Raw genomic sequence first — 27,697 nt, forward strand, 5'->3', positions numbered from 1 at the left:
AGTTGTCCGCGTCACAGTCCGTCGATGGAAGCGGTAGTCGCGAAAGACAATCTGCATCAGCGTGAAGACGACCACTTTTAAAGGAAACCGTAAAGTCGTATTCCTGCAGACGGAGTGCCCAACGCGCAAGGCAACCGGACGGGTCACGCAGGTTGACCAACCAGGAGAGAGAATGATGGTCTGTCACGATGGTAAAGGGGCGTCCGTACAGGTAGGACCGGAAGCGCTGCACTGCGAAGACTACTGCGAGGCATTCTTGTTCTGTGGCGGTGTAGTTGCGCTCGGACTTGCTTAGCGAGCGACTGGCATACGCTGGGACGTGTTCTTTAGTATTTAAGCGCTGAACCAAGACGGCGCCTACACCAACACCGCTGGCGTCTGTATGGAGTTCTGTAGGAGCCAGAAGATCGAAGTGTCGAAGAATTTGATGAGACGTGAAAAGGAACTTCAACTCAGAAAAAGCGGACGCACATTCCGGGGTCCAGTCAAACCGCACGCCTTTCTGAAGCAGGCAGGTGAGCGGGTGTGCGATATTGGCAAAGCCAGGAATGAATCGACGGAAGTATGAGCAAAGGCCCAAAAAGCTGCGCAGTTCTTTTACCGAGTGAGGTTGCTTGAACGCCTCCACTGCGGCCGTCTTCGCGGGATCCGGTCGTATGCCTTCTCTGTCCACTAAGTGTCCAAGGACGAGTGTTTGGCGCTCTCCAAAACGACATTTCTTTGAATTGAGCACACTTGGCAGACAAGGGTGGCACAGTTGTGTCCATGGACACGCAAAGGGTACTTTCCTGGCAGGGCGGGTTTTCTAGAAACGCAACTGGAACATTTGAATCTACGGTCATTTCTCCTGTGCGGCAATCGACAGTAGCACCACAAAGCTTCAGGAAATCGAGTCCCAGAATTAGATCATGCGTAGTATGAAGGAGAACAGCAAACTCTGCAATATATTTCTGACACCCCAAACTAACAGCCACAGTGCAGACACCAACAGGTTGTAGTACATCTCCGCTAACTCCGCGAAATGTATCAGCACGGTCCCAGCGGAACATAACTTTTCGTCCAAGGAGGCGTTGAAACACAAGACTCATCACTGACACGGTTGCACCTGTGTCCACTACGGCCATTGTTGATACAGCATCGATAAGCACAGGAACCTTATTTTTAAGCATGCAAATTAAAGGAGGTATTTCGATTGAAATCGAAGACTGTCCAGCAACCTCACCTCCAACGGCCGCGCCGCCTAGTTTTCCGGAGGAGGCGAGGGATAGCGGTGCCGAGGAGACGGCGATCGGTTGGCGCGAGAGGCCGGTGGTGGTGTCACGCTGCGGTCGGAGGCCGGAGAACGGTTTCGTAGCGGTGTTGGTATTAGCAGAGACTTTGTCTGGGCAAGTTGGTGCCACATTGCAAAAATATTACAGCACAAGGGACGGGACTGAAGACACAAAAACCATCTCGTGGGATGCGCTCCCCGGGAACGTCGGTGCTCGTGCAAAGCCAGACCGGTGGAATCTCGGTGATCGGTCGTACCTCAGCGGCTGCTGGTAGTTGCAGTACCTGGCAATGTGGCCTTCAACACCACAGTTGTAGCAGACTGGTAGGGGACGCTCGCCGGACCACTGCTGAGAGCGCTGTGCTGTGGAGTGTCGTCTAGCCGAATGCAGTGGGCCAGTTTGCTGAACGGGAACTGCCCGCCTCTGTGGGGTGGGAACGGAACGAAGGCGTTGGCCGTACCGCTGGTGAAACATGAATGAGTCCCGACGTGGCCACGATGTGCGAGCTTCGCTGATGTCCGTCACACATGCCGATGGTGGCAAAGGAGCTACCGGCGCCGTGTAGTAGGTTGGACAGCTGGGCGGATGATGGATGGTGTCGTCGACCAGTACGTCTTGTCGCTGTAGCTCTTCGCGCACTATTGCCCGTATAGTAGCGGCAAGGTCGGCGGGCGGGCTCACGTCGACACTGGCGACCGTTGTTACATTTGCCAGCCTACCAAATTTCGGGGCAATACGACTAGTCTTGAACTTTTCAAACGTACGGCAGTGACGTTGGACGACGGAGACGGAGGTGAGGTCTTCCCTACCTATCAGAAAATTGTAGACGTCTTCTGCTATACCTTTCAGGAGGTGTCCGACCCGGTCTTCTTCGGACATCTGCGGGTTCAAGATCTTACAAAGCTTCAGAACTTCCTCTATATAGGTGGTGCACGTCTGTCCAGGAGTCTGAGCTCTTTGAGCCAGCGTGCGCTCCGCGCTTTTCTTTTTCGAATCAGAGTGGCCAAAGCACTTCCTGAGTTCTTCAGCGAAAAGATCCCACGTCGTTAAGGACTCTTCGTGGTTTTCCTACCACGTCAGGGCGGTTTCCGTGAGAAACAGCGCGACATTTGCCAGTTGGTCGGTGGAATTCCAGCAGTTGTACCGACTCACCCTCTTGTAATGCCTCAGCCACGCGTCCACATCTTCTTCTGCCCTGCCCAGGAACGGGCGGGGTTCGATATAGTGATGCCGAGGTGCAGCTGGCGAACACCTTTTGCGTGATTGAGGTTGTTGAGTCTTGACCTGTGCTCTGGGCCATGACGAATGTTGTCGGTGGCAGACCGGCAAGACGACGGCTCCGGCGAAGTCCAAACAGCTGTGGCTCCATGGTACGTTGACGTGCTGTACCCAGCACCACCACAACTCTGTTACGTCTACGAGAGGGTTTATTTAGCTGCGACGTACCGGTGGACGCGAAGGTGTTGAACAAACGCGCACCGCAGGCCTTTTTCACTAGCCAGTCATAACGTAGTTCAGCGCAAAAAACAGGCAACAGACGAGTAAGAGGACAAGGACACAGCGCATATTATCCTCTTACTCGTCTGTTGCCTGTTTTTGGCGCTGAACTACGTTATGACTGACTCGTTCCAACTCGCCCACCAAGCAACGTTGCTAAGATATTTCACTAGACGAACGTCGTCTTCTACTACAACCTCCCTGTTTCCCACTACACAGATGCTCATACCCAAATCACGCATGCAGTAACAATATTTTTGTTAATGACATTGTAAACGTTGATGTGAACACACGTCTTGCGACCTACGACGACGATACTACGTTATGTTTCTCGCCCAACAGTCCAGCCGAATTGAGAATACCAGCGAATGCGGTTATGAGTAAACTGCACTCGTGGTCCTTCAACAACGGACTGACCATTCATCCCGAAAAAACTAAAGCGGTGCTGTTTCGCAATGAGAATACGCATGTAATTATTGAAGAAGATCTAGTATTAAATAATGCCAATATTGAACGTGTAAATTTCGTAAAATCGTTAGCTGCAATGCTTAATCAGAATATGGCCTGGTGTAGTCATATTCATTTTCTTGTTGGAAAGCTTTCGCAAATCACGGAAATCCTTCATTCACTCTACTACCTTCCTCGTTTTATCAAGTGCCTAAAACGCAACTCACTTTTTTTGAGACATTTAAATTATTGTTGCCTTGTCCGGGGAACAACGTCCGAAACTAATATAAACATGCTATACGTTCAGGAAAAAAGGGCTTTTCGGGCTATTTGTAATAAACCATACGATTCTCCATCAGTACCTTTATTTCAGGATCTCAAGATACCAAAAGTAATGGCTCCCTTAAAATATCGCTTAGTCCTTGCGTACATAACTGAGCAGAAAAAAAATATTACACACATTGCTACTATGGCTGACCTGACGCCTCATGAAGCCGCCTATAATACTAGAAGACCAGAATACTGGCCAGTACTAGATTCCCGTACCAACTACGGATCTCAGATGTTGCGCTCAAGATTGCCTCGTTTGCTTAACGACCTGACTGTTGGCAATATTGATATTTTGTCCTGTTCTTCTCATGCCATTCTTGATTATTTTTCTTGCGTGTAAGTGACATTCCTTTCATTCATATTATGCAGTTTAGTGACAAGATTTTTTTGTATTTTATATAATATGTGTAATGTATATCTATGTGTATTATGTAACTTGCTCGAAAAAACTGTATTTCCGCTCTGCTGCTCCGGTGCTATTTTTTGTTTTGTAAAGGTTTTGGGGCTGGTCAAGCGGTTATGAGCCGCTTTTTTTCCCACTCGCCCTCCGCAAATTTGTGTTGGTTTTGTGGAAATGAATACACACAATTAAATACATACAAAGTTTGTGAAAAAGCGTAAGACTTGTTTCATTAAAATTAAGAGTTGAGCGTGTTGGTATATCTTTGCTAAAAACTGCAGCGCAAGAGAATTTCGGCAGATCCCACGTACCGTGGGAGCCGATGTTATGCGAAGCATGCGGCGGGAACGTGACTGTGGCGTAATTTTATTTTACTGAGCGAAACGTTACAAAATGACGCTAAATATTCGTATAAATTTTGTACGCACGCATATATGTTGAAGAGCCGCATATGTGTTGTAAAGCCAGTTGGTCACAGTTGGGTAACGCTGGTATTACTAACACCAGAAGCGGTAAGCTTATATGTAGTGCTTATACTTGTCCCTTATGATGGAGAACGCACGGACGTTTTACAAACCCGTGTGCATGTGTGGAAGAGGTTCTTAACAGTTCTTGAACAGGGTCGTCATCACCGTGATCAGTGAGCACCAGCAGCTGGTCATGACTTGTTATTGGATCCGGTCGTGATCGCGGTGACGAGGGGTCCATGTCTAGCGAAGTATGAGGTGTAGCACAGCTGTTGGAAATGGTGGATGCCGCAGTCATTTCATCGACAAATTGTCTGTCGATAAAGCCGGCAACATGTCGAAACCTGAAGTCACCCTTCGCGCTGGTGAGGTATAGACCGTTGAGGCTTGATAGGCCTGGATAGCGCTACGTAGACCAATATCAGCGGATGCCGCTTGTCGTATTCATAGGCTACCTGGGTGCATGTGGCCTACGTAGCCTAGTCTACAAAGCAGCTGTCAGTCAATCTGGCATCGTCCTCCGTCAGCATGAGGCCATCGCCCAGCCTCGTAAGGAATGAAGAGGACACTGCGTCGTTCTGGCGGACTAAGTGCACTTTACGATGCGATGATGTGAATATCATACGTAGCTTTCGTTGGTGTATTCGTGCGGGGTCGAGTAATTCTTCACATAGCTTGCTGAATCATAGGAATACAAATGTAATGCTTACTAAACTGCTATAAAAGCGGAGCCAACACTGGAACCACAGACGTTAATCTGATATGACGCCTGTTTCGTAGGAGTACATATGTAGTGTTTAATATTTTCTTGTAAAATTAGATAGCGACCACCACAACTACAGTTGACGTTGCACCGACATTACGTCTGCACAGGCTGTTTTTACAAACAGTTTATAGACCTGGCGTGGCTCTGATTACCTGATTTCCACGCAAAATGCTTGGGTTCGATTCCTGCTGGGATCCTAATTTTCATTCTGTCAATTCGTCGGGTCAACGCTACCGATGTCGGTTTTACTTAACGCTCTCGTATGTAAGTTACCAATATCTCTTCTCGCCGTTCCTGGGTAGATATAAACTTTCAATCACCTGTGGCGCATACCCATACACCGCAGCTCGTGGTAAACGGGTATGTGCCACACGTGCCTAGAGGAAAGGGTTTGACGACGTACGCGACAGAACTTTCACGTTGTTCATGTCATGACCCGACAGTCATATTCGTCAAATCCTCTTACCCTCCCATGCCAATTTTGGTATACACCAAGTTAAGGAGGCGATCATGAGAGCACCCAGACGTAGGTGGCTAGATAGATAGATAGATAGATAGATAGATAGATAGATAGAAGATAGATAATAGATAGATAGATAGATAGATAGATAGATAGATAGATAGATAGATAGATAGATAGATAGATAGATAGATAGATAGATAGATAGATAGATAGATAGATAGATAGAAACGCCCAAAGTGCCAAAGGTTCGCTAAGAAATGCTTCGCATTTAAAAATACACAAGGACGGATGAAGACGACGCAGCAAGACGATGAATTACGCGTAGCCAGCACCTCGCTTTATTTCAAAGAAGGGCCTACAACCGCAGTTGCGGCAATGGATGCCCAAGTCTGTTCTGTGAAACACAGAAAGCAGTGTGTGCCCTGCGTAGTATACGTGACTCCTCTGTCTTAAGTGAAGAAATACGTGTGAAAGGCTGACAGGTGCTTAAATGGCCGTGTAAGAGATGAACATAAGAATATGTACAACACGGTCCAAGGCCACTTGGGCATCCATTGCCGCGACGGCGGCTGTGCGCTCTTTGAAAAAAGTGTGGTGCTCGCTAAGCATAATGCACAGTTGACACGTGAAATCATTAAGGCAGACTCAGTCAGAGAGTTCGATAGTACGTGCGTCAGTACTCCTTCAAAAGCACTTTCATCTCGTGAAATATCATATCTAAACAGGCCTTGAATGACACACCATTGCGCGCAATGTTGCTTGTGCTATGTGCAACGTTAAAGGGGCCCTGCAACACTTTTTGAGCACGGTCAGAAAACGCTGCCGATCTGTAGTGGAGGCTCCTGAGAACACGCGCGCGGCCTGTAATTTGCAATTAATTATCAAAGTCAGCCAAAAATCACTCCTCCTTCTCTCGACAAATGATGCTATATACTCAAAATCACTGCGTCTTATACTCAAGTTCCACGCCATTGGCTGATTTGAGCATTTTGAGCTGAGTAGTTACCGGGGTCGCCACGGGTCACCGACATGTGCTCGTGCGCGCGCGATCACACTTAAATTTAGCCGTGTGTTCGAAGAAAGAAAAGGAAACAAAGTACTCAAGGTCATGACGTGCGCTGACGAAGGCCAGCATCTTCCTACCCCCTTTGTCGTCCCCCTCCCTGCGTAGCTTTCAGTGCGCTTGCTGGTACGAAAGGGGAGCGAAAGCGCTTAAAGCGTGGAGCGACGAATATCTGGAACTCCGCCCGTACTTGACGTATTGTAAAATTTTTTGCGGCATATGATTTGTGAAGCATCATGCGCTAGTAGTGTGACTATTCCATGTTAACTGAGAAGTGTTGCAGGACCCCTTTAAGTAAAAGTTATTCGTAATTTTCGCTGGTTGTGGCGTAGGTCACTGGCATATATGTATAAGTTCATACTTCCCGTCCTATGAATAAAGTGTTGCAAGTCAGCGCTGTGTGCGCGTCACCCTTCCTTGACCCCGTCTTCTTTAGCGCTGTGTTTCCTCCAAAGCATTCCTGCGCATTCGCTGTGTCTTCCCGTTGCGCATTTACCTAATTTTGAACTACTATATTTCTCCATACCTTGGCACTGCACAAACATAAACGTCGCATGATATTAACGCAGGCACCGTAGCAGTACACTAACTGTGTTCACAATAGTGTGAGTGAGACTTCTTGCGAAGGGGCGAAATGTCCCGCCCGATCTTGCATGGTACATTACAAAGGTAGCTAATCTTCCTTGAATTAGAAAGTTGCCCATCCGCAAATATTCTGTACGCCCTATCACCCCTACTGCAGTGATAGGGGCTTGATGAGCCAGAACATGTGCAGAAAGGAAATACACGCGGCGGCGCCACTTTGAAGTTCCCGAATAAACTCACTGTTACTTTCGCGATATCTCGTAAAACTTGGACAATTATTTATTGCAAAATGTCGCCTACATTGTGCTCGAAAGTGAGCTATAGATGCGAGTTTCATAAGACTTTACTAATAAATACTGGTCAGAACAGCGGAACAGAAACAACGAGGGACAAAGGGAGGGCAAACAAGGACGTCGCTAATTAAGAACAAAGCAGCTCGGTTAAATAGCATTTAGAACTTCATTCAGCCAGGGCCGCCAAAATACGAAAGAGTCACGCTGGCATTGAGTGCCCCCGCAAAAATGCACAAAATAAACTTTGACTTTAAATTTCCTTTCATCTAATAAAGCTGTAACTAAAAACAAAGTTCTCAAGGAATAATTTAGCAGTGTACTTTGGTTTAGTGTTTCACGTGTGCACCAAATTTAACGAAAGTTTTGGTTGCGTAGCATGGACTTTTAATATTTCATTCAAGGTGACCACGTGGTAATTTAGTTGCGAAGTTAGACGGACGATCAATGGCGAATACTGTTCAATAATTCCAATTCGTTACGGGTGATTCCACAGCTGTTAGACGCAACCCGGTAGAACGGTGCTAATGAGGTTGGTTGTTACACGTTTCGTTACTCACGCGGCAACTTCCACGGACTCACGTTTTCTCCTGGGCGTACCCTGCATTGCCTGATGATCCAAGGGTTAGAGTCACCGGTGCCCTAGGATCTTTGAGCAGCTCCGAATGGCGGCTGTACGACACGCCCGTCTTTCCACACATCAGAAACAACTGGTCGGCATGTTTCAGTAGGTAACCCTGGTTGGTCACCAACAGCCGGGTCTGTGCAGTCGTAAGAGCACATATGGCCCTTTATGCGTTGTAAAAAGAGCACTAAAACGAGGACACTAGAGGCGAAAGCGACGACACAGACGCTCACTAACAACTTTTCAATTTAGGTTGTGAGATACGCAATAAATGTACGGTATACCTACGACACGTTTCTTCCTATCGCTTTCTGCAACCAAGCTCGGACTTAACATAATGGACTTCTTTAAATGTTCAGCGACAGTGCTCACTGCATCACGATAACCTACGTCTAAAAGGCGCGTAACCTGTGCCTTAAAGCTATCACTCATTTTGTGTTCACAGGACTTGGTGAGGGCTGACTTAAAGCAAGACATGGCGATACCGTTTTTTTTTTCGCAACCTTCGAGTGTTTCGACGTAAAAGTTAACAGCGGTTTCGAAGACCTAGGAGAATAGTGCCAGCACATGTGGTTCTTCTGAAACTTTAAGGAAATGTCAAGAAATTGTATTCCATTGTTATGAGGCACCTCTTTAGTAAAGTTCAGCCTTCCCCATCTAATTCAAGTTTTTCGCTCACTGAGGTTAGCACGGTTTCAAAGTCCTCGCCACTACAAAAAAATTAAGTAATCGTCCACATAACGAAAACCTTTAATAACCGAATTACCTAAGGCGCCTTGTAAAAGTTTGTCAACCTTGCTAAGGTAAAAATACTAAGAACAGCAGCAACCTTAGAAACAGTACCTATACTTATTAGAACCAACCAATACTATTGAGAACATTGTGAAGAATGCAGTAATCTTTTGCTGCACTTGTGTCGTCAAGGTTGCAGTGGTCACGAATTGAGTTACTGTGCCCAAGCTCTCATGAACCCTCTCCGTCACAACACTCTGCTGGCAGAAAAGGACTTCCGTTTTCCCAAGCGCAGCCGTGCTTCTACGCAAAACATTCAGCTTGTCGCCCAGCGACATGCGCTGTTATTTGGCACTCACGATAACAGGCACGCGGTTGTACAGCTGAGGCTCTTAAAACTGTCATCTTGACAATTCGAGAGTGTCAGGATGACAGTATTAAAGGAACACTAAGGCCAAATTACAACTCAGAGCTTTGAAATACATTTTGAGAAACCTCGTAGTGCTTGTTTTGTGCCAAGTAAATGCTTAGATAGAAATAAAATCACGCTTTCATGGTCCGCATACTGCTAGCACAGTTGAAACCGGCCGCCTTTCAACGACTTGTGACGTAAACACTCTCCAAAGCCACCTTTAGCGGGCGCAACGCCAGCACCTTAAGTTATCTGGCAACATTGCGCCTCCACTGGAAACGCACGCAAGAATACTTTCCGTTATGCTGCTTGTCGTATACTTCGCTGGCCGTTGTTGCTTGCATTGTAATGCGATGTTTTCCTCGAATGGCATAATTGCAACTAAGAGCTTCATACTGCTGTGTAGTGTAGGGAAGCGTTATGCGATCCGGGCGTCGGTGAGGAAAATACGTGTGTGTGTGTGTGTGTGTGTGTGTGTGTGTGTGTGTGTGTGTGTGTGTGTGTGTGTGTGTGTGTGTGTGTGTGTGTGTGTGTGTGTGTGTGTGTGTGTGTGTGTGTGTGTGTGTGTGTGTGTGTGTGTGTGTGTGTGTGTGTGTGTGTGTGTGTGTGTGTGTGTGTGTGTGTGTGTGTGTGTGTGTGTGTGTGTGTGTACTTTGAGCCTCAGTTTACAACGCTGGTGCGCCGTGCCGCCGAAATGCGACACGATCAACCCTTGTATACTGTGAAATCTGTGTTCGCAGCCTTAACTTGTGTGATTGACGTTCATCCTTTCGAGGAGTCGTGGAGAAGGCGCCTGACTACTCATTTGGCTTTGAGGTGCCGAGAAGGAAGGTCACGAGGATGGCTTGGTGGGCTAGTTGTTATTGCGTCATATCGATATTGACCGTATTTTGAATTAACCTTTATAAGGGGTGATTGTGAAACATCTTCTTGGGTACGTCGATGACTATCTCATTGTTTTGAGGGCGGATGCCGAAAACTTTCAAGCATCTGTTTCACGTGTTTTGGTCCTTTTTAGCGACTGTCTTAAGCCGCTGCAGTTAACGCATGAACTTCCGCTGGATAGCTCTCTTATGTTTCTTGACCTCAAGCTTTATTTCAGTGTAGGACATGTTTGCTGGTTGTATGAACCAATGGCAAGCAAACCATTGCTCCCGTACTCCTATAACTGCAACAGTCTTGTAAAACGAGGCATTATCGCCTCTTGTTTAACAAATACTCTACTGAAGTCATGTTTCCATTTAACAGAGATTACTGTTTTGCTCAGACATCACGCCTGGTTTCGGCTGGGTACCCGTGCCATATGCTTGTCAGTGGCTCGTATCCTACTAAAAGAGATGAAGCATGGTGACCAGCAGGGCCAGCCGAAAGGAGAAAAAAGGAAACGTCCGTTGTGTTGCCTTACACTCACAAGATCGAGCTCAATCTGAAGAAGATAGACATGCACGCTGGTGTATACATAATCTTTTTCGCCCCTAACAAACTGTCAAAACTTTCTTCGCTTGTCAATTCTTATGCCAAAAAGAAAGCAGGATGCTCCAAAAAATGCAGGGAGCGGTTTGTTCACTGTGAAGAGGGCGTAGTTTACTCTCTTTCCTTGACCTGCGGGAAAAGGTATATTGGACAGTCTGGTAGGTGTCTGAACGAGAGGCTCAGGGAGCACAAGAATCTTGATCGTCCTTTCAGGCCACTTGTCGTTGCAATGTTGTGCCCGTGAACCGCTTTTCGAGCAGTGTTCGGCGGTCAGCAAAGAGAAGATTAAGCTGACCCGACAGGGAACAGAAGCTTAAAAAATTGATCGTCGCAAAGAAAATTGCCCGAGCGCTCCTTCCTTGACGCTCTCAAAAAATGAGAGAGAATTTTTGAACGCTGATAAGCCACAGCCAGAGTGTGAAATGATGAGTAACTTTTTTTTGTTGGTGCTTGACATGTTGTCATTGGCTTGTTAAGCCATATAAGTTTACTCCATCAGAAATGAAGTATCTGTTGTAGTTCAGCATAGCTATGTCTTGTGTGTTCGTCCCCGTCTATGTGCGCTGTAACCTTTCAAGAAGCATGGTTCACGAAAACAGCCACGAGAATGATCTGTAGCCCTTTCTATTATACAGTTTAACAGTTTTAAAATTTGAAAAACCTTGAAATCATATCTTTATTTTCCATTTCCCTTACGTGGTCATGCAGCATCCTGACAAGACCGACGGAGCAGCGCTCCCGGCAGTGCTTTCAAGGGCAGGTTACACGGATTGCTTACATTAGGGCTGGTTTCGTGACCCTCTGCACGAACATGCAGGGAGCACAAATGTGGATTTTTTTTGTTCTTCCCACTCGCAGAAGTGTGGCACTTAGGCACTTGGCCGCAGAAGTAATATATTTACTTTATACTTCGAAGCTTCAGCACAAACTAAAATGCACTTCTTGCTGTGAAAGAATGCTCGTCAGTCCCTCAGCCTCTGGGGCGTGCCGATGCGTGGGCACGTAAAGTCAATGGGATTTTGCGGTGGAGTGGCGATCATGAAACGCCGAACAATATCATTGAATGGTAATAAAAATAAAGTGAGGAAACTCGGCTGATAATTGACGCTGGCGTTCGTTTGTTATTGAGCGCCGTTTGTCTTATTCTGCAACGAGGCTTGAAACTGATTATTGCTCTACTGGGTAGCTCAAGTGATGCTAAATCATTCAACTTCCTTCAATCATCCAGCTCTTCCTTACATGGGGAAGTCGAAGGCTTGTACAGACCGCACAATTCAAGAAAATCACTACTGATACAGCATGTAAACCTGTGAGTGTAAGCGGAGAAGATATTTTCTGAGTCCGCAACATTCATATGGGGACGGATTACAAGCGAAGCTGTATTTGCGTTTCTGCCGCAGATGCCTCTTCGCTCGTATTTCCGGCTTGAGTGACTGAAGACTCCGACGTTCTCTGCCGGAGTGATCGTATCCTGCCACGTTATCCGCTTTAGCACGGTCACGTCTGTACTGGCGTTACTGCTGCCGACTCATCTCCACATTATTTAGCAGTTTGCTCCTGCACGAACGTGCTGCTCCCTCTCGGCGTCTTGGCTTCTAAGGTTTCTACAGTACGTCACACAACAGCAGCGCCACTAGACAACGCCGAGGCAAGCGCGCTGCGCCATCTCCATTCTTGTTTGCATTGTTTGCCTACACACGGTGTCTAGATAAGGACGCCAGCCGCGCACATTACCCTTGGAACACGTGGGACAGAAGTGAACCGCTTCGCTGTAATAATAGTTTGTGAACCTACAGAAAAGTGTGTATATTTCATTATTTATCAGTAAGTGATCAGTTACAAAACATACAAATATGTACATTTTATCGTGTATCATGAAATTGGAAGAATTCAGCGCCGTATCTCCGTCATCATCATGTTAGGATGCGAAAGGCGCAGTTAGCACTGGGGACCGAAATTTCTTGTTCTGCACTTGCTAACTGCATGTGTGGCCACTTACAATGAAATGGACATTATCTACATGCATGTATACTAGCAATGGGAGCTGCATGTGGGTTAGGTTTGTATGTAAGCCGACGGAATCAATATAGGTCATATACTGGTCCCGTAATATGCACACTGAATGAAAAAGTGTTGCGCAAAAAACACGAGAACTAGAAGGTAATGCTTACAACAGAGGAGCGCATTTTTTCATTCAGTATACTACACCAACTCGCGCACATCAAGCTCCTTCTGCGTAATACACACGTAGCGCTCAGCTAAAAACAACGCTTCACACCAACCATCGTACCTTGTCCTTCAGCATTCCACTCTTGCCCAGGAGCTTCTTGAACACCTTTGATCCAACGTGCGGGTCAAGCGCGCTGAGCGGGTCATCCAGGACGTAGATGCTGCACTGGTGGTAGGCGGCGCGCGCCAGGGACACGCGCTGCTTCTGGCCGCCGCTGAGGTTGTAACCCTAGGAGTAGGAAAGTCGACACACTGGTAGAGTCTTGTGTTTACTCACTCAGCATCATAGGCGTGCGCAGGGTTCCCCATTAGGGAGGGGGGCAAAGGTTCGTCGCAGCGCCCCCCCCCACCCTACTAAGTCAATGTATGGGGCAGATTTTGCGCCCCCCCTCTCAGGTGACTAGCAGGGTCAATGTACGGGGCAGATTTTGCGCCCCCCTCTTAGATGATTAGGGGGGCGGCCGCCCCCCCCCCTGCCCCCCTTGTGCGCACGCCTATGCTCAGCATGCGTAATAAACAATTAGCTATAACTTAGTAGCGTCTGCTGTCAAGATAGTTGGTACATAGTTGAAGTTGCATTCACTGGGGGCAAACACTCGGACAGGGACGCAGGACACGGGACGAGGAGAAGCGCATGGGTGGTGCGCTTGACCGTGTCCTGTGTTCTTTGTCTCTGTCTGGGTAGTTTCACCAGTCAATTCAAATGTAGTCATAACTTATGATTTGCGAGGGCAGTCATAATTTATCATTTCTACATGTTTAAACAATGAGAGAAATTTTGTAATGGCAGTGCTACCTTTTCTTTGCCTTGCTTTGAACGTTGGGTAATAGCTAATACACAATCTCTAAAGGGAGATGACCATTGGTTACCTGGATTGTCAAAGCAACTGCAACATTCACTGCTATGAAAAGATTTCTACGCTAAATATAGGTAACAGAGGGACCTTAAATGAATATTGATAGGAGTTCAATAATCGTATTAAATTATTGGATAGAAATGATGAACTCCTTGTTGGCATAAAAATTATCAAGAAATTCAAAGTGAATTAACACAATTGCAGTCACCGCGAGATTCGCTGTAAAACCTAACAGCCACAAGGTCTGAAATCTATTGTGAAGTGTGAGGAAACGCCTACAAGGGTGTTTGGGAAAGACTTCTCCCTTCGCCGTTGGCTCGCGGACCCGCTATTGAATACAGGATGTACTACCGGGGTTGTCTGGCAAGCGAGTCTCTTTCCACTGTTCAGCGCAGATATTTTGGGCTATTCGATGGTCCTGTTTACATGTCTCATCCTTGTGTGATTCTTGCTTTCCACTGTTAAGATGTGTAAGTTCAGCCTCTCCACTAGCCCGACCGTTGCGGCGACTGGCTGTGTCCGAGAGGCTAAGACAGTCCACGCATGTTATATAAAAAATAATCTTCAGCGCAGTCGGTACATAATTGTTGGTTACATACGGCGCAGTTTACGTATTATAGTAAGGGTTATGTTAGCAAGCATGTTTATTTATTTATTTACTCAATTATTTATTTATTTATTTATTTATTTATTTATTTATTTATTTATTTATTTATTTATTTATTTATTTCGAGTACCTGCAACACTCACATGTCTGGGAACCTTCCCGATTATTTTGGAATCTTCCGATAACACTGCCCACGCAACGCGAACAATAGAGTTTATTCTTGAACTGACGTGGCCACCAGCGATAACGCTGGCATATTTGATGCCACATGCGTATACGTGCGAACGCGCTTTACCGCTGATCAGTTTACCGATGGCTGACAAGTCTGATTGCCACTATCAGTGTACAGAGCGTTGTACCGTCATTTTATTGCGATAGCAATTATATGGACAGTCTCGGCTCGTTTTTGCCGTCGTTGTCGCCGTCAGGACCCGTATATATATATTGTTACGGTGAGAGATGTTTATTTTACAAGGCGGGATGATGGATGGTCGCGGAAGGCTTAGCCCAGAATCCAACTCCACTTCGTCCTTCTTCTCTTTCACCCTTTGTCGAAAGTCCAGTATCAGTTCCCCCGTTGCAGACGATGCCCACCGGGCGAGTCAATCAGTGTCGCGCGTGATATGGCTTCAAACGGGCGACATGCACGACGTCAGTTCTTCTGGAGCGACGGCCGGTTGATGTGAGCCGTGAGACGACGTACGTAACGTCGCTAAGGCGCGACAAAACGACGAAGGGACCTGTGTAGCGGGGCAGAAACTTTTGATACAAGCCACGCTTGCGGTATGGAGTCCACAGCCACACCATATCTCCTTCACTGTACGAGACATGTCGATGTCGCTTATCGTAGCGGGCCTTCGAACGGTCTTGGGATGCGTAAGTCCGGAGTCGTGCGATGCGCCTTGCTTCCTCTGCGTGACAGAGGGTCTCTGCAAGAGGTGGCGTTTCCTGTTCCGAAAACGGGAGAATGGTGTCAAGAGTAGTGCGTGGCGGGCGGATGTAGAGAAGGTAAAACGGGCTAAAGCGTCTCATGCAGCGCAGTGCTGTAAGCGTAAGTCATAAAAGGTAAAATAGCGTCCCAGTTCTTGTGCTTGGAGTCAACGTACATAGCAAGCATGTTAACTAGCGTCCTGTTGACGCGCTCAGTCAGTCCGTTGGTCTGAGGATGGTACGAAGTGGCGTGACGAAACTGGGAAGCAGACCGGCGGAGGAGCTCGTCTACGACGTCGGCGACGAACTGACGGCCACGGTCACTGATAATCGCGTGAGGCGACCCATGCCGGAGGATGATGTAGCGTAGCATGAAGTCCGAAACGTGATCGGCCGTTGTGGCAGAGATGGCTGCGGTTTCAGCATAACGAGTGAGGTGGTCAACACAGATTATAATCCAGCGGTTCCCAGTGATCGATCGCGGAAAAGGGCCCATCAATCAATACCGACGACCTCAAAGGGGAAACACGGAGGCGGTATGGGATGGAGAAGTCCCGGCGGCGCACTAGTTGGACGTTTGTATCGTTGGCAATGCTCACAACTCGCGACGTATTTAGCTGTATCTTGACGCATGCGTGGCCAGTAAAAACGTTCCAGTGTGCGGCGATAAGCCCTGGCAAATCCCATATGTCCGGATGTTGGGTCGTCGTGCATAGCTTGCAGCACGTTGGCTCGCAAAGCCTTTGGGACAACCAAAAGTAGGCGGGCCCCCTGTGCAGCAAAATTTCGCTTGTAAAGAATGTCGTCCCGTATAACGAAAGGGGACTGATGCGGCTTATTGGTGGCAAATGAGAGAAAAGGAGCCAGACTATGGTCTTTGCGTTGCTCAGCAAGGAAGGTGGCCAAATTTGGAAACGGCGAATCAAGAGCTGCCAGACAGTCGTCTAAATTGTCGGCGTCACATTCAGTCGTGGGAAGGGGAAGTCGCGACAGGTAGTCAGCGTCCGCGTGACGGCGGCCACTCTTGAAGCACACATCAAAGTCATATTCTTGCAAACGTAAGGCCCAACGTGCAAGACGGCCGGAAGGATCACGGAGACCAGTGAGCCAACAGAGTGAGTGGTGGTCTGTGGCGATGGCGAATCGGCGGCCATAGATGTACGGGCGAAACTTGTGCACGGCAAAGACGACCGCCTGGCATTCTTGCTCTGTAACGGTGTAATTGCGCTCAGCTTTACTCAAACAGCGGCTTGCGTAGGCAATGACATGTTCGACAGCTCCGTGACGCTGAATTAAGACTGCGCCGATACCAATTCCACTGACGTCACTGTGCACCTCAGTTGGGGCTGATGCGTCAAAATGGCGAAGTATAGGCCCGGAAGTGAGTAGAAACTTCAGCTGAGAAAACGATGACTCGCATTCTTTCGTCCACTGGTAAGGCACGGCTTTGTTGAGCAGATGAGTAAGGGGTTGAGCGACATCAGCGAAGTTGATTGATTGATTGATTGATTGCTTTATTTCGTCACAGTACAGTGTAACAGGAGGCGGAGGGAAAAGCCGTAATGACGGCTTGAGGGATCCTCCGCCCCCTTTGTGAACAATGGCAGCAGCTGAAAGGACATCACAATATCATACACTTTTTATACATAGCTTATACAACAAAGAAACCTGCTGCAATCTTCTGCACCCAAATAATTGCTACATTGTTTATACAACAAAAAGAACAAAACGCCGGAAATATGAACACAGGCCCAAGAAGCATCGAAGTTCTCGTAGCGAGCGTGGTTGAGGGAAGCTGCTGACTGCGGTGACTTTATGGGGATCAGGTCGAACGCCGTGCTTGTCTACGAGATGTCCAAGAACTATAGTCTCACGATCACCAAAATGGCATTTCTTTGAATTCAAGGTAAGTGCCGCTTTCTCAAGGCACGTGAGAACAACGTCAAGTCGACGACTGTGTTCCTCAAACGTGCGGCCAAAAATTATGGCATCATCAAGATAACAAAGACATATTTCCCATTTTAAGCCACGAAGAACTGTGTCCATAAAGCGCTCAAATGTGGCAGGAGCATTACATAAACCAAATGGCATGACATTAAACTCAAACAGACCATCTGGAGTTGTAAACGCTGTTTTTTCCTTGTCAGCAGAGTGCATGGGAATTTGCCAATATCCAGATCTCAGGTCTACAGAAGAAAAATACGAAGCAGAGTGCAGACAATCGATAACATCGTCAATTCGGGGAAGCGGATATACGTCTTTTTTTGTGACAGAGTTCAGCCGCCGGTAATCTACACAAAATCTCCAGGAACCATCCTTCTTCTTTACAAGTATAACAGGCGCCACCCAGGGGCTAGATGACTCCTGAATAATTTTCTTTGCTAACATTTTTTCCACCTGCTAAGCAATAATTTTACGCTCAGACGGAGATACCCTGTACGGTCTCTGGCGGATGGGATGGGCGGAACCAGTATCAATCACATGGCGAGTGCGTGAAGGTGGTGCAGAAACCCCGTGGCCATTCAGCGCGAAATCAAAGACGGATGCATGGTTGGAGAGAATCCTAGCTAACGCTTGTCTCTTCTCTGGCGATAGCGACTTGTTCACCATGCCCATAAATATGTCATCACTGGGCCGGGCCACGTGGGATGCTTTGTTGTTGTCGTCGCTAATGACCGCGATGTTGACGTTACTTCTTGGGTCTACTTCAAACACAGCCAGCCGCATTCCACTAGGCAGTACAACCGGCTCGAAAGAGGAGTTGATCACCCATAGCGCGGATTCTCCACTGCTCGCAGAAATCACACAACGCGGTACCAACACATCCTTCTTTGCACAGCTCAGCTGGATCGGGTCAACAATAACATCAATTTTATCCGCTGCGACACCACAAACGTCAACAGGCACTCCAACTATGGACTGCGCCGGCAGAATTATGGCATCAACGACTGCAATTGTCTGTTGGCCGCGCGTGGCCTCCTGACAAAAAGCAGACAGTAAAACCTCGCCGGCAGTGCAGTCCACGGTGGCTCCGCATTCTTTCAGAAAGTCGATGCCCAGGATAACGTCGTGAGTAGAATTCCCAAGAACTGCGAACTCTGCCTGGAACAATTTTGCGCCAAAAGTAACAGTTGCAGTGCACACTCCCACTGGGCGCAATGGTTCCCCACTCACTGCAAGAAACGTTGTGTTGGTTCCCCAAGAGAACATCACTTTCTGACCGAGTCGAGTCTTAAGATCGCTGCTCATAACGGAAACAGTTGCTCCCGTGTCGACTAAAGCTGAAGTGGGAACACCATCTATAAGAACACGGACCTTATTCTGTAACATGGAAACTGGCGGAGGCATATCTTTGTGCAGTGAAAAATGTCCGGCGACCTCACCTCCATCGGCCGCGGCGCCTAGTTTCCCGGCGGAGGAGAGGTGAGACGCCGACGACCTGGTGATGGTGATCGACGCTGGCGGGAGGTTGGTGGCGTCACACTCCGCACAGAAGCAGGCGAATCGCTGCGGTAGCTCTGTTGGATGTCGTTTCGGTAGTAGCCGTTCGGTGGCCAGCGATAGTCACCACGTGTACTTGTGCGACGTGAGGATGCAGGGGGTCGTTCATACTGCGGTAGAGGCGCCCGACGTCGCTCCAGGCAGAAGCGGGCTATATGTCCACGAACGCCACAGTGGAAACACACAGGCGCTTCACGCACCACACGCTGCTGAAGGCAGTCAGCGGGATGATCTTGCCACGCTCTGATGTCGGTGGGCGACCTCCTGATGCCGTCGTTTGGCGGCTCATAAATATGAGTATGACGACGCGGCTGTACCGGCGTCCTTGCGTCGCCGAAGCCCGCAGCATTGATGGATACAGGAAGGGGGCCGCACGGCGTGAAAGCACCGCGGACATGTGCTGTCGAAGTAGCAGCAGCGTCCCGTCGATCGAGTTCTTCGCGTACTATTTGTCGTATAGTGGACGCCAGATCACTGGACGGAGGGCCCACGTCGATGCTCGCGTCAGTGGTGACGTTGGGGAGTCGACCGAACTTTGCCGAAATACGTCGAGCTTTAAGGGCCTCGAACGTCCGGCAGTGTCGGATGATGTCATTCGCCGACTGCAAGTCATCCTTGCCGATGAGGTAGTGATAGATATCCTCAGCAATTCCCTTGAGGAGATGCCCCACCTTATCCTCATCAGTCATGACTGGGTCCACACTTTTGCATAACTTGAGGACTTCCTCTGTGTACATGGTACACGTCTCGCCTGGGAATTGAGGACGTTGGCTCAGCATCTGCTCGGCCCGCTTCTTTTTCATGGTCAGGTCGCCAAAACACATCTTGATCTCGTCGACGAAATTTGCCCACGTTGTCAAATTCTCCTCATGATTCTCGTACCACATCAACGCGGTTCCCTCAAGGAAAAGTGGCACATTGTTCCGCTGGCTGGCAGTGTCCCAGTGGTTATAAAGACTCACCCGCCGGTAGTGCTTGAGCCATTCTTCGACGTCCTCTCCAGGTTTCCCAGAGAACGGGCGTGGCTCTCTGTAGTGTTGTCCAGGGGTGCTAGGCTGAGGCGGCGGGATGTCACCGTCAGTGCTCATCATGGTTGGCAGTGGCGGAACTCCTGCGAGTCTGCGGCTTCGGCGAAGCTCCAGTGGTTTGTCTTCCGCCGTACTTTCTCGGGGCTCCAATGCGTTACCTAGCACTGTCCACCAATTCTGTTACGGTGAGAGATGTTTATTTTACAAGGCGGGATGATGGATGGTCGCGGAAGGCTTAGCCCAGAATCCAACTCCACTTCTTCCTTCTTTTCTTTCACCTTTCGTCGAAAGTCCAGTATCAATATATATATATATATATATATATATATATATATGTGTGTGTGTGTGTGTGTGTAGAGGCTACAAAGAAAGATTATTCACAAAATTGTTTGCCGAAGCTAGAGTTACTGTATATGCTACCTTTAGGTAGCAGAGTTGAGCATAGGTCTGGCTAGCAACCACAGCTATGCGCTGAAGTCGCACTCCGTTTCTGCAAGCGACATGCCTACCGTGTCGCCAATTGTATGACTGGCGTGTCAAAGACCGGCGATAAACATTAACTATCGATGACTAGTGTTAATTTAGTTCGCTGCAGCGGCGGCATCGAAAAATACAAAAACTGGTCCGAGCATCAGCTTCTCCGCAATGCATGGTTGCTAGCGGCGTTTGGAAGACAGATGCGCAACTCTGCTACCTAAAGGTAGCACATACAGTAACTCTAGCCGAAGCAAGGAATGGGCGACCTCTCGCTCCGCAGCGCGTGGCGTTAGACGGCTAGGCCACAAGAAATACGTCTTTCAGCATGCTAACGACGAGCTATTGATATACATCGGTTACATCATTATGCTTTCTTCGTCACTAGCGAGATGGCGAGAAGTGCGCGCGAGGTGCGCTTTAAAGGTCGTCGCCCCGCTCGTTACGATGCATGCGCGCTTCCTGCTACGCGCCGATGCTCTTCGACCTACAGGGCGTGGTCGCCTGCGCGTCGGATGGGGGACGGGGGGGGGGAGGGTTGGTGTATGTAGAAGAAAATTTGAAATTTGGTGTATGTAGAAGAAAGTTGAGGACGAAAAAACATGGACAACACAGACGAAGCGCTTCGTCTGTGTTGTCCATGTTTTTTCGTCCTCAACTTTGCAGCGCTAAAAAAATTTGTTCTACAGTATCTTCCAACTAGCCCCCACCTAAGCTCTTGGTGTGTCTTGTGCTTTCCCCGCGATGTCGGCGCTGAAGTTACAGAGCGTACGAAGGTCACTTCCTTCGCTGCAGCGGCCGCGTTTGCGAAAGGACCGCGCTGTTCAAACAGAAATACGTAACAACTGTGACCGTTGTTAGTTCGCGCTCGTCCTGTGTGTGTACCTGTGCGTTCGTTTCATGCGTCCTGCTTTGTTTGAACAGCACGCTTCAAGTGTCGAGCTGTGACGCATGATAGTTCCTCCTGCGTGCGTTCTTTTCGTGCGTCCTTTGGGCTCGAGCGACGCGCTGGCAATTTCGAGCTGCTTACCGTTCTTCGCGTTACATTGCAATTTGTTGCTATCGCGTTCATTGCTTCGTAGTTGCGGAGAAACTGACTTTTTCATCTCCTGGGCACAAGTTCGCCCAATAAATAGTTCCATCTTTAACAACCCGACAACTTCGTTCTCCACCGTCAAGACCACGTGATAACACAATGGGCTACATATGCTAGTACAAACAGACAACAGAGCAAAAGAAAGAACAGAACTCGCAAAAAAAGTTCATGCAGTTATACATCCAACAGTAATGCTATGAACAATGCTTCAGTGCGACAGTCAGCAAATGACTGATGTAGCTTTTCCATGGGTTACTATTTTTGAAAAAACGAGTGCTGAAAGATGTTTGTTCTAAAAATACTTTCGATTATTTTAACGACTGATCACGTCTATGAGATATGAAATGAGGGGGTAAAAGGAACGCTTCGTTATCTACGTATTTTAACCGTACCTGACAAATTTTTCAAATGCATTTCTGACCTGATATTTTTTCTGTGTGCTTAATAATTCCCACCCAATGCTATCCTTAAATGCAGTAACGCTGGAACTGAACTCGTAATTACTAGAGGCTAATCGGGCTGGACGCTTTTGTACATGTTCGAGCTCATCAGATAATTTTAGTTGGCGGGTTCCACACCATGCACGCGTACTCTCATGCAGTTCGTACGTTCGAAAACTAACGTAGTTCTCGAATTCTGGCTGGAGCTAACCGGAAATTACGTTTAAGAAAATTTAGCATTTTACAGGCTCTCGCTGTAATATCGTGCTTGGTCCATGTTAAATGAATGAAGAAAGGGAACTTTTGAGGACTCGCTTCTTTGTTTCATACTACCTTAATGAAAACCAGAAGATAATACAGCCAAAGAAGGTATAAGGCACGCTAATTGTACTGTTTTAAGTGTATTGTAACGATTGTGATATAGATGTGAAGAAAGTAAAGTGGACGAAAAGACAACTTGCAGCTGGCAGGGACCGAACCTGCGACCTGCGGCCACACCCGAAGGTGTTTGACACCATGTATTTACATACATGATGTAAAATTAGGTCATCAGGGCTCAGTGGTTCTGAAATGAGAAAAACGGCTGCTTTATTCCTGCTGCTCGCTAGAGTACACACACGCTGAACTAACGCCTTAATCGGCAGCGTGGAAGTGCTTGAAACAACTTCGGGACTTCGTCCCGAAAACGGCGCTTCACCCGCCTCGGCGTCACCCACGACTTTGTTTGTTTTTCATTCAGCACTATGACCTCGGTCAGGCGTCTTCTTTTTGGGGCCCAGATCCGCAGAAGTGCCACAATTGTGGTGTCGATCGCACTGGGGATCATTGAAGAAATACTCCCTGAAGGATTACCAGCTTCAGTTTCGTTTCCCAGTTCAGGAGAAATATAGTGTGATGGCGTCAATTGACCCCGCCAGGGCCGAAAGGGCTACCGCAGCGCCACCCCAGGTCTAGAAACTTCTTTGGAAAAACACCCTATGCAGGCCTAATTTCGGTGCAACATACAAATCAATGCCCAAACGGCCGGTCAGGGGTTAGGCCCTTGCTTGCAGCCGGTGGACTGTCTGCCGGCGTCAAATCAGAATGGTGAGAGCTCTCTTTCGGCTGGTGCGCAATGAATTACGGCGTCGTGGCAGGAGAGAAAGTTCCATCCTAGGATGACGTCGTGAGAGCATGCAGGAATTACGATCAATTCGACGGCATACAGAGCGTCCTGAAGCATGACGCGGGCTGTGCACATCGCTGTAGGATGAATACTTTGGGCGCTCGCAGTACGGAGGGAAAGGCCGGGATGTGGCGTCGTCACTTTTCGCAGTAATAGGCTAAGTTTTGTGTCTATAACGGATACGGCGGCTCCAGTGTCTACAAGGGCAGGTGCGCGAACGCCATCCACAAACACAGCTTTTACGTTCGATGGGCTTCGCTAAGGGCTTTGGCAGTTCGATAGCGCCGCAGCCCTTGCCTCTTGGACTGTGACTAGTTTTCCTCTTCTCGTGCGACTGGAAGTGGTCGCATCGGTGACAGTGAGCGGCGTCGCGGTGGCGGTGAACGGCGGGTAGATGGAGCTGGGCGAAACGGCGATGACATAGGCGACGGTAAGTCATAATACGCGCGGCTTAAATGGCTGGGGATGGTTGAGCCGACTCGACGCGGCTGCACGCGATTGCAATAGCGCGCCACGTGACGGGCGGAACCGTACGCAAAGCAGATGGGGCGGTTGTCGGAAGTCCGCCAACGGTTAACCGGGGTGGTCCAATCGATGTCGCAAGACGCGGTGGACGGCACGGCTGCAGATATGACTGCATGGTAGGCTGCAGTCGTGGCCTATGGATGACGTCGGCGTACGCAGCCTGCATTTAGCTCGAAGGCCTGAGGTCTGACGACGGCTTCGGCGTAAGTAAGCGGGGCAGTCACAGCGATCGCTTGGGGTTGCCTGGCTACAACTCTCGCGTAACTGAGAGGCGCAGGCGCCGGAGGGGGCTGGTGGTATTCCGCCATGAGCTCCGCGATTTCCTGCTGAATAGCTCGGCGTAAGGGAGGCAGCAGTGTGGTTGACGGTGGTTCAACGTGCTGCGGGTGAGGGAAGGCCAGTAACGAGAACTGGCGGGCAATTTCCTCGCGCATGAATGACTTGATCTCCGCGAGTAAGCCGGAGCGATCAGAAATGGCCGACAAGTCAGCGAGATCGGCTCGCTGGTCAGGTCGACGGGTCAGATCAGGTCGACGGGTCAGCAACCGCTGCCGACGCAGCACCTCGTAGCTTTCGCACAGCGTGGTCACCTCCGCCACATTACAAGGGTTTTTCGCGAGGAGCACGGTGAAGGCATCGTCGTCGATGCCTGTCATAACGTTGCGCATCTTATCAGACTCAGACATGGTTGTGTCGGCTTTCTTGCACAAGTCGAGGACGTCTTCGACGTAGCTCGTAAAAGACTCACCGGTCTGCTGAGCTCGTTCACGTAAACGATGTTTGGCTTGCAGTTACGAAAGGCAGGGTGGCCAAACACGTTGATGATGGCGGTCTTGAAATCAAACCACGTAGAGACATTGATTGCGTGGTTCTTGTACCACAGGCTTGCCGCACCCGCGAGGTAGAAAACCAGGTTGCTGAGTTTGCCAGCGTCGTCCCATTTATTGGGGACGCTCACGCGTTCGGAAATCGCAAACCAGTCCTCCACGTCGGTGCCATCCGCGCTGGTGAAGACAGGAGTGTCGCGGATGCGGGGAACACCGGGGCATGCTGTCGTCGCAGAAGGAGGCGTTTGCTGGGCGTTGTCTTGAGGCATGGTAGACGGAACGGTACGGGATGGAAGCGCCAGGGGCATCGAATGGGGACCGAAGCTGTCTTGAGGGCATAGCACTCTGAACCAAATTGTAAAGACGTTTGTTGACGGCACTAAGCGACCATGCACAACGGCGACAGTCAAAACGGAGGGAGGAAGGCTTCTCAGCACGAGGGGCGTGCTGTCATAAAAGAGCCGAAGAGGACGACCCATGACGGAGTTCCAACGCTTCGCTGCAATATATATATATATATATATATATATATATATATATATATATATATATATATATATATATATATATATATATATATATATATATATATATATGCGTGTATTACTCACATTAAATAGCGCTAATTCGCTAATTATCACCGATCTGTAAATAAATGCAAAGGCAACAATAACCAAGGTACGACAATGGCGGTGTTGTGGTGGTTGGCGCTTTTTCGGCCCAGATTTTCCTCTAGAGTCTGTACTTACTGTATGGGGGAGACCGAAAAGTCTTCGCACTGCTGATGCGGTTTGCAATGCCGATTTTCCTAGTATGGTGATTAGAAAGCCGTTTACCGGGAATCGCGGCGCGCTGCCAAGCGAGACGGCTGGACTCGACTCGTTTAATGTAGTCCACGACATAGTACGGCCGAAACGGCGAGAGCTGAATTTGCTGGACTCGCGTGAAATTTGGCATCACGTAATATTCGTATATCTTAGAATCACGTGGCATCACTTCGTATAAATTGGTGTCACTTCGTATGGCCAGGACCAGCTAGGAACCGATGAGCTCCGCTGTGCCTTGCGCCACTAGTGCAAGCTGCACGCGGGTTTTTTGTTTTTGCAGCGTTAGCTACACTCGCCTAGCCGGAGCCCACTTCGCGTGGATCGTCATGAGCCGTGCTGCGCATACGCGAGGATTAGTAATGCCACACAGCTGGCTCACCGGAGCCGGCATCTCACGCGCTCTCCGCCACCACTGCGCGCGGCTCGCCGCTGCTTGTCTGCGCGTTCGGGAGGAGTGCTGTCGTAGCCGTGGCAGACAAACTGGCGCCGGTGCGCGCGCAGACTTCGCCGCCGCTGGTCTGCGCTTTCCAGAGGAGTGACGTCGTAGCTTTGGCAGACGTATTGGCGCCACCGCGCGCGCAGCTATTCGCCTTCTCTGTGCAGTCGCCGTCTGACACTGTGCTGGAGCCGCTTGATGGCGCCTCTGACTGGCGTTTGCAGGTGGGCAACGCCATGGAGAAGGAGAGCGCAAATGCTGCTCAACGGCGTAGAAGAGCCGGGAAGCTTATCTCATCGGATCCCGAAGTAGTTGCCTGGCAATTAGCGGTTCAGCGTACGAAGAATGAACAGAAGAAGGCTAATAATCCTAGACAATCTGGAAAGCTAAGAATAATCAGCTGAACCTTTGCTAACGCTACGTATATCCTGGCATAGCCGAGCTAAGGCACTGCAAATTTATTTAGATGTTGTTTACGGTGACGTACGCTTGGTGCTCCATTGTTTCGCTGCACACACTCGTTCGAGAAATCCGCCTTCAATTGGAAAGAATATTTTGGGCCACCTTTACGGATCGGTACCAGGTTTACAACTTCCCCTCCCTAGGTAAAGAAGATGTACTTAATGATCTCTCTGACATTATAACCAGGTAGCGGGCGATTATGTAAGAACAAGCCTTTAACACATAAGAAGGTATACCATCAAGATCACTTGCCGAGGAAGCATTTATATTGTCAAGCAACGTAAGGATGTCACCATGTGGCGAGCTGTTCCGGCATAGGTTCGAGCACATTGTCCGGAATACAGGGTAAGTCATTATAACAGGGACTTGTGAAGGAAGACCGCAAATGGAGAATAAAGCAAGAAGTCCTATAGATGTTATCAGTAACAGTTACATTACCGTTGTTTTACTAATTTTTTTCGCACTTCTGTTCTCGAATATGAAAACATATGAGAGAATAAACTTCGCCCTACCCGATAAACGGCAATGAGCACAGCCAACAAACTGGTCAGAGCAGTGTCTTTCTGAATCAGTTCTTTCTATGGAGCAGCTCCTTTTAGGTTTAGGTGGATAAACAACGCACCTTTTCGCCAACTTCAGTCAGGTCACCGGCAGGGAAAGAGTTGATGTCCTTGGCTAGTTCGCAGGCGTCCAGCACGCGACGGTAAAGAGTTGGGTCGTACGGCTTGCCAAAAAGAATGTTGTCGCGTAATGTGGCGTTGAACACCGTGGCAGCTTGTGGTACGTAACCGATGGTGCCCTGGAACATAATTTGACAAACGCCTTCTCAGCAAAGCTCCAATGAGTCCCGAAAATTTCGCCGCGTTCAGAAACTAACGAATCAGCGTGTGCTATCTAGGGCTGCTGCAGAATAACTTTCAGTAAACTACAGAAAGTATGACTTGGTGTCTGATTTCGCAGTACTAGAAATGCTTGTTGGGCTAGTTGGTGCTAATTGAGTTCAGAAATAATTAAATTGGCACAAAAAAGGACAAAGGACAATATGACTAAAAATACAGACAAGACGCGGCGCTAACCCTTTCAAACGCCACCTATGAAGAACTGCTTGTAAATGCGTCAAATCGATACAATGTTATTTCAAGGCACTCGATAGTATATTGCAACAAAAATAATGTCGTAATACGTTCATTTAGGTTTGTTACAGCAATATTTCCTAATTACTTTGTAATTAAATATCTACTTATTCTGAAGCCATTCATGTTCTGTTTTTGCATAAATAGAGTGAAATCTCAGTCTAAAAATATAGTGCAAATTCGTTGTCGGTTATGTCCATGTTGAAAAAAGAAAAATTATACTTTTGATGTGGCTCGTGAGAAGCGGCACGTCGAACGACTCGTCGAATGTGGTAGTTCATTCAGCAAAATAATCGTATGCAAAAGTACACTGCGAAATGAAGTTAAATAAAGACAAAG

At 48.3% G+C, this 27,697-nt stretch overlaps 1 protein-coding gene across 1 annotated transcript in view; it reads right to left on the reverse strand.

Annotated features, from left to right (window-relative positions):
• Positions 1-27,697, reverse strand: part of LOC119406721 (ATP-binding cassette sub-family C member 2) — a 197,075-nt gene that overhangs the window by 89,381 nt on the left and 79,997 nt on the right. Inside the window, exons 5-9 of the mRNA XM_049420186.1 lie at positions 26,848-27,024; positions 13,112-13,279; positions 8,162-8,340; positions 1,555-1,694; positions 1,223-1,381 (exon numbers count right to left, since the gene is read on the reverse strand). Of these exons, the coding sequence (XP_049276143.1) occupies positions 1,223-1,381; positions 1,555-1,694; positions 8,162-8,340; positions 13,112-13,279; positions 26,848-27,024 (823 nt within the window). The remainder of the gene's footprint in view (positions 1-1,222; positions 1,382-1,554; positions 1,695-8,161; positions 8,341-13,111; positions 13,280-26,847; positions 27,025-27,697) is intronic.

Source organism: Rhipicephalus sanguineus, chromosome 10 (assembly GCF_013339695.2).
Source record: "Rhipicephalus sanguineus isolate Rsan-2018 chromosome 10, BIME_Rsan_1.4, whole genome shotgun sequence".
In the NCBI taxonomy this organism is placed as follows: domain Eukaryota; kingdom Metazoa; phylum Arthropoda; class Arachnida; order Ixodida; family Ixodidae; genus Rhipicephalus; species Rhipicephalus sanguineus.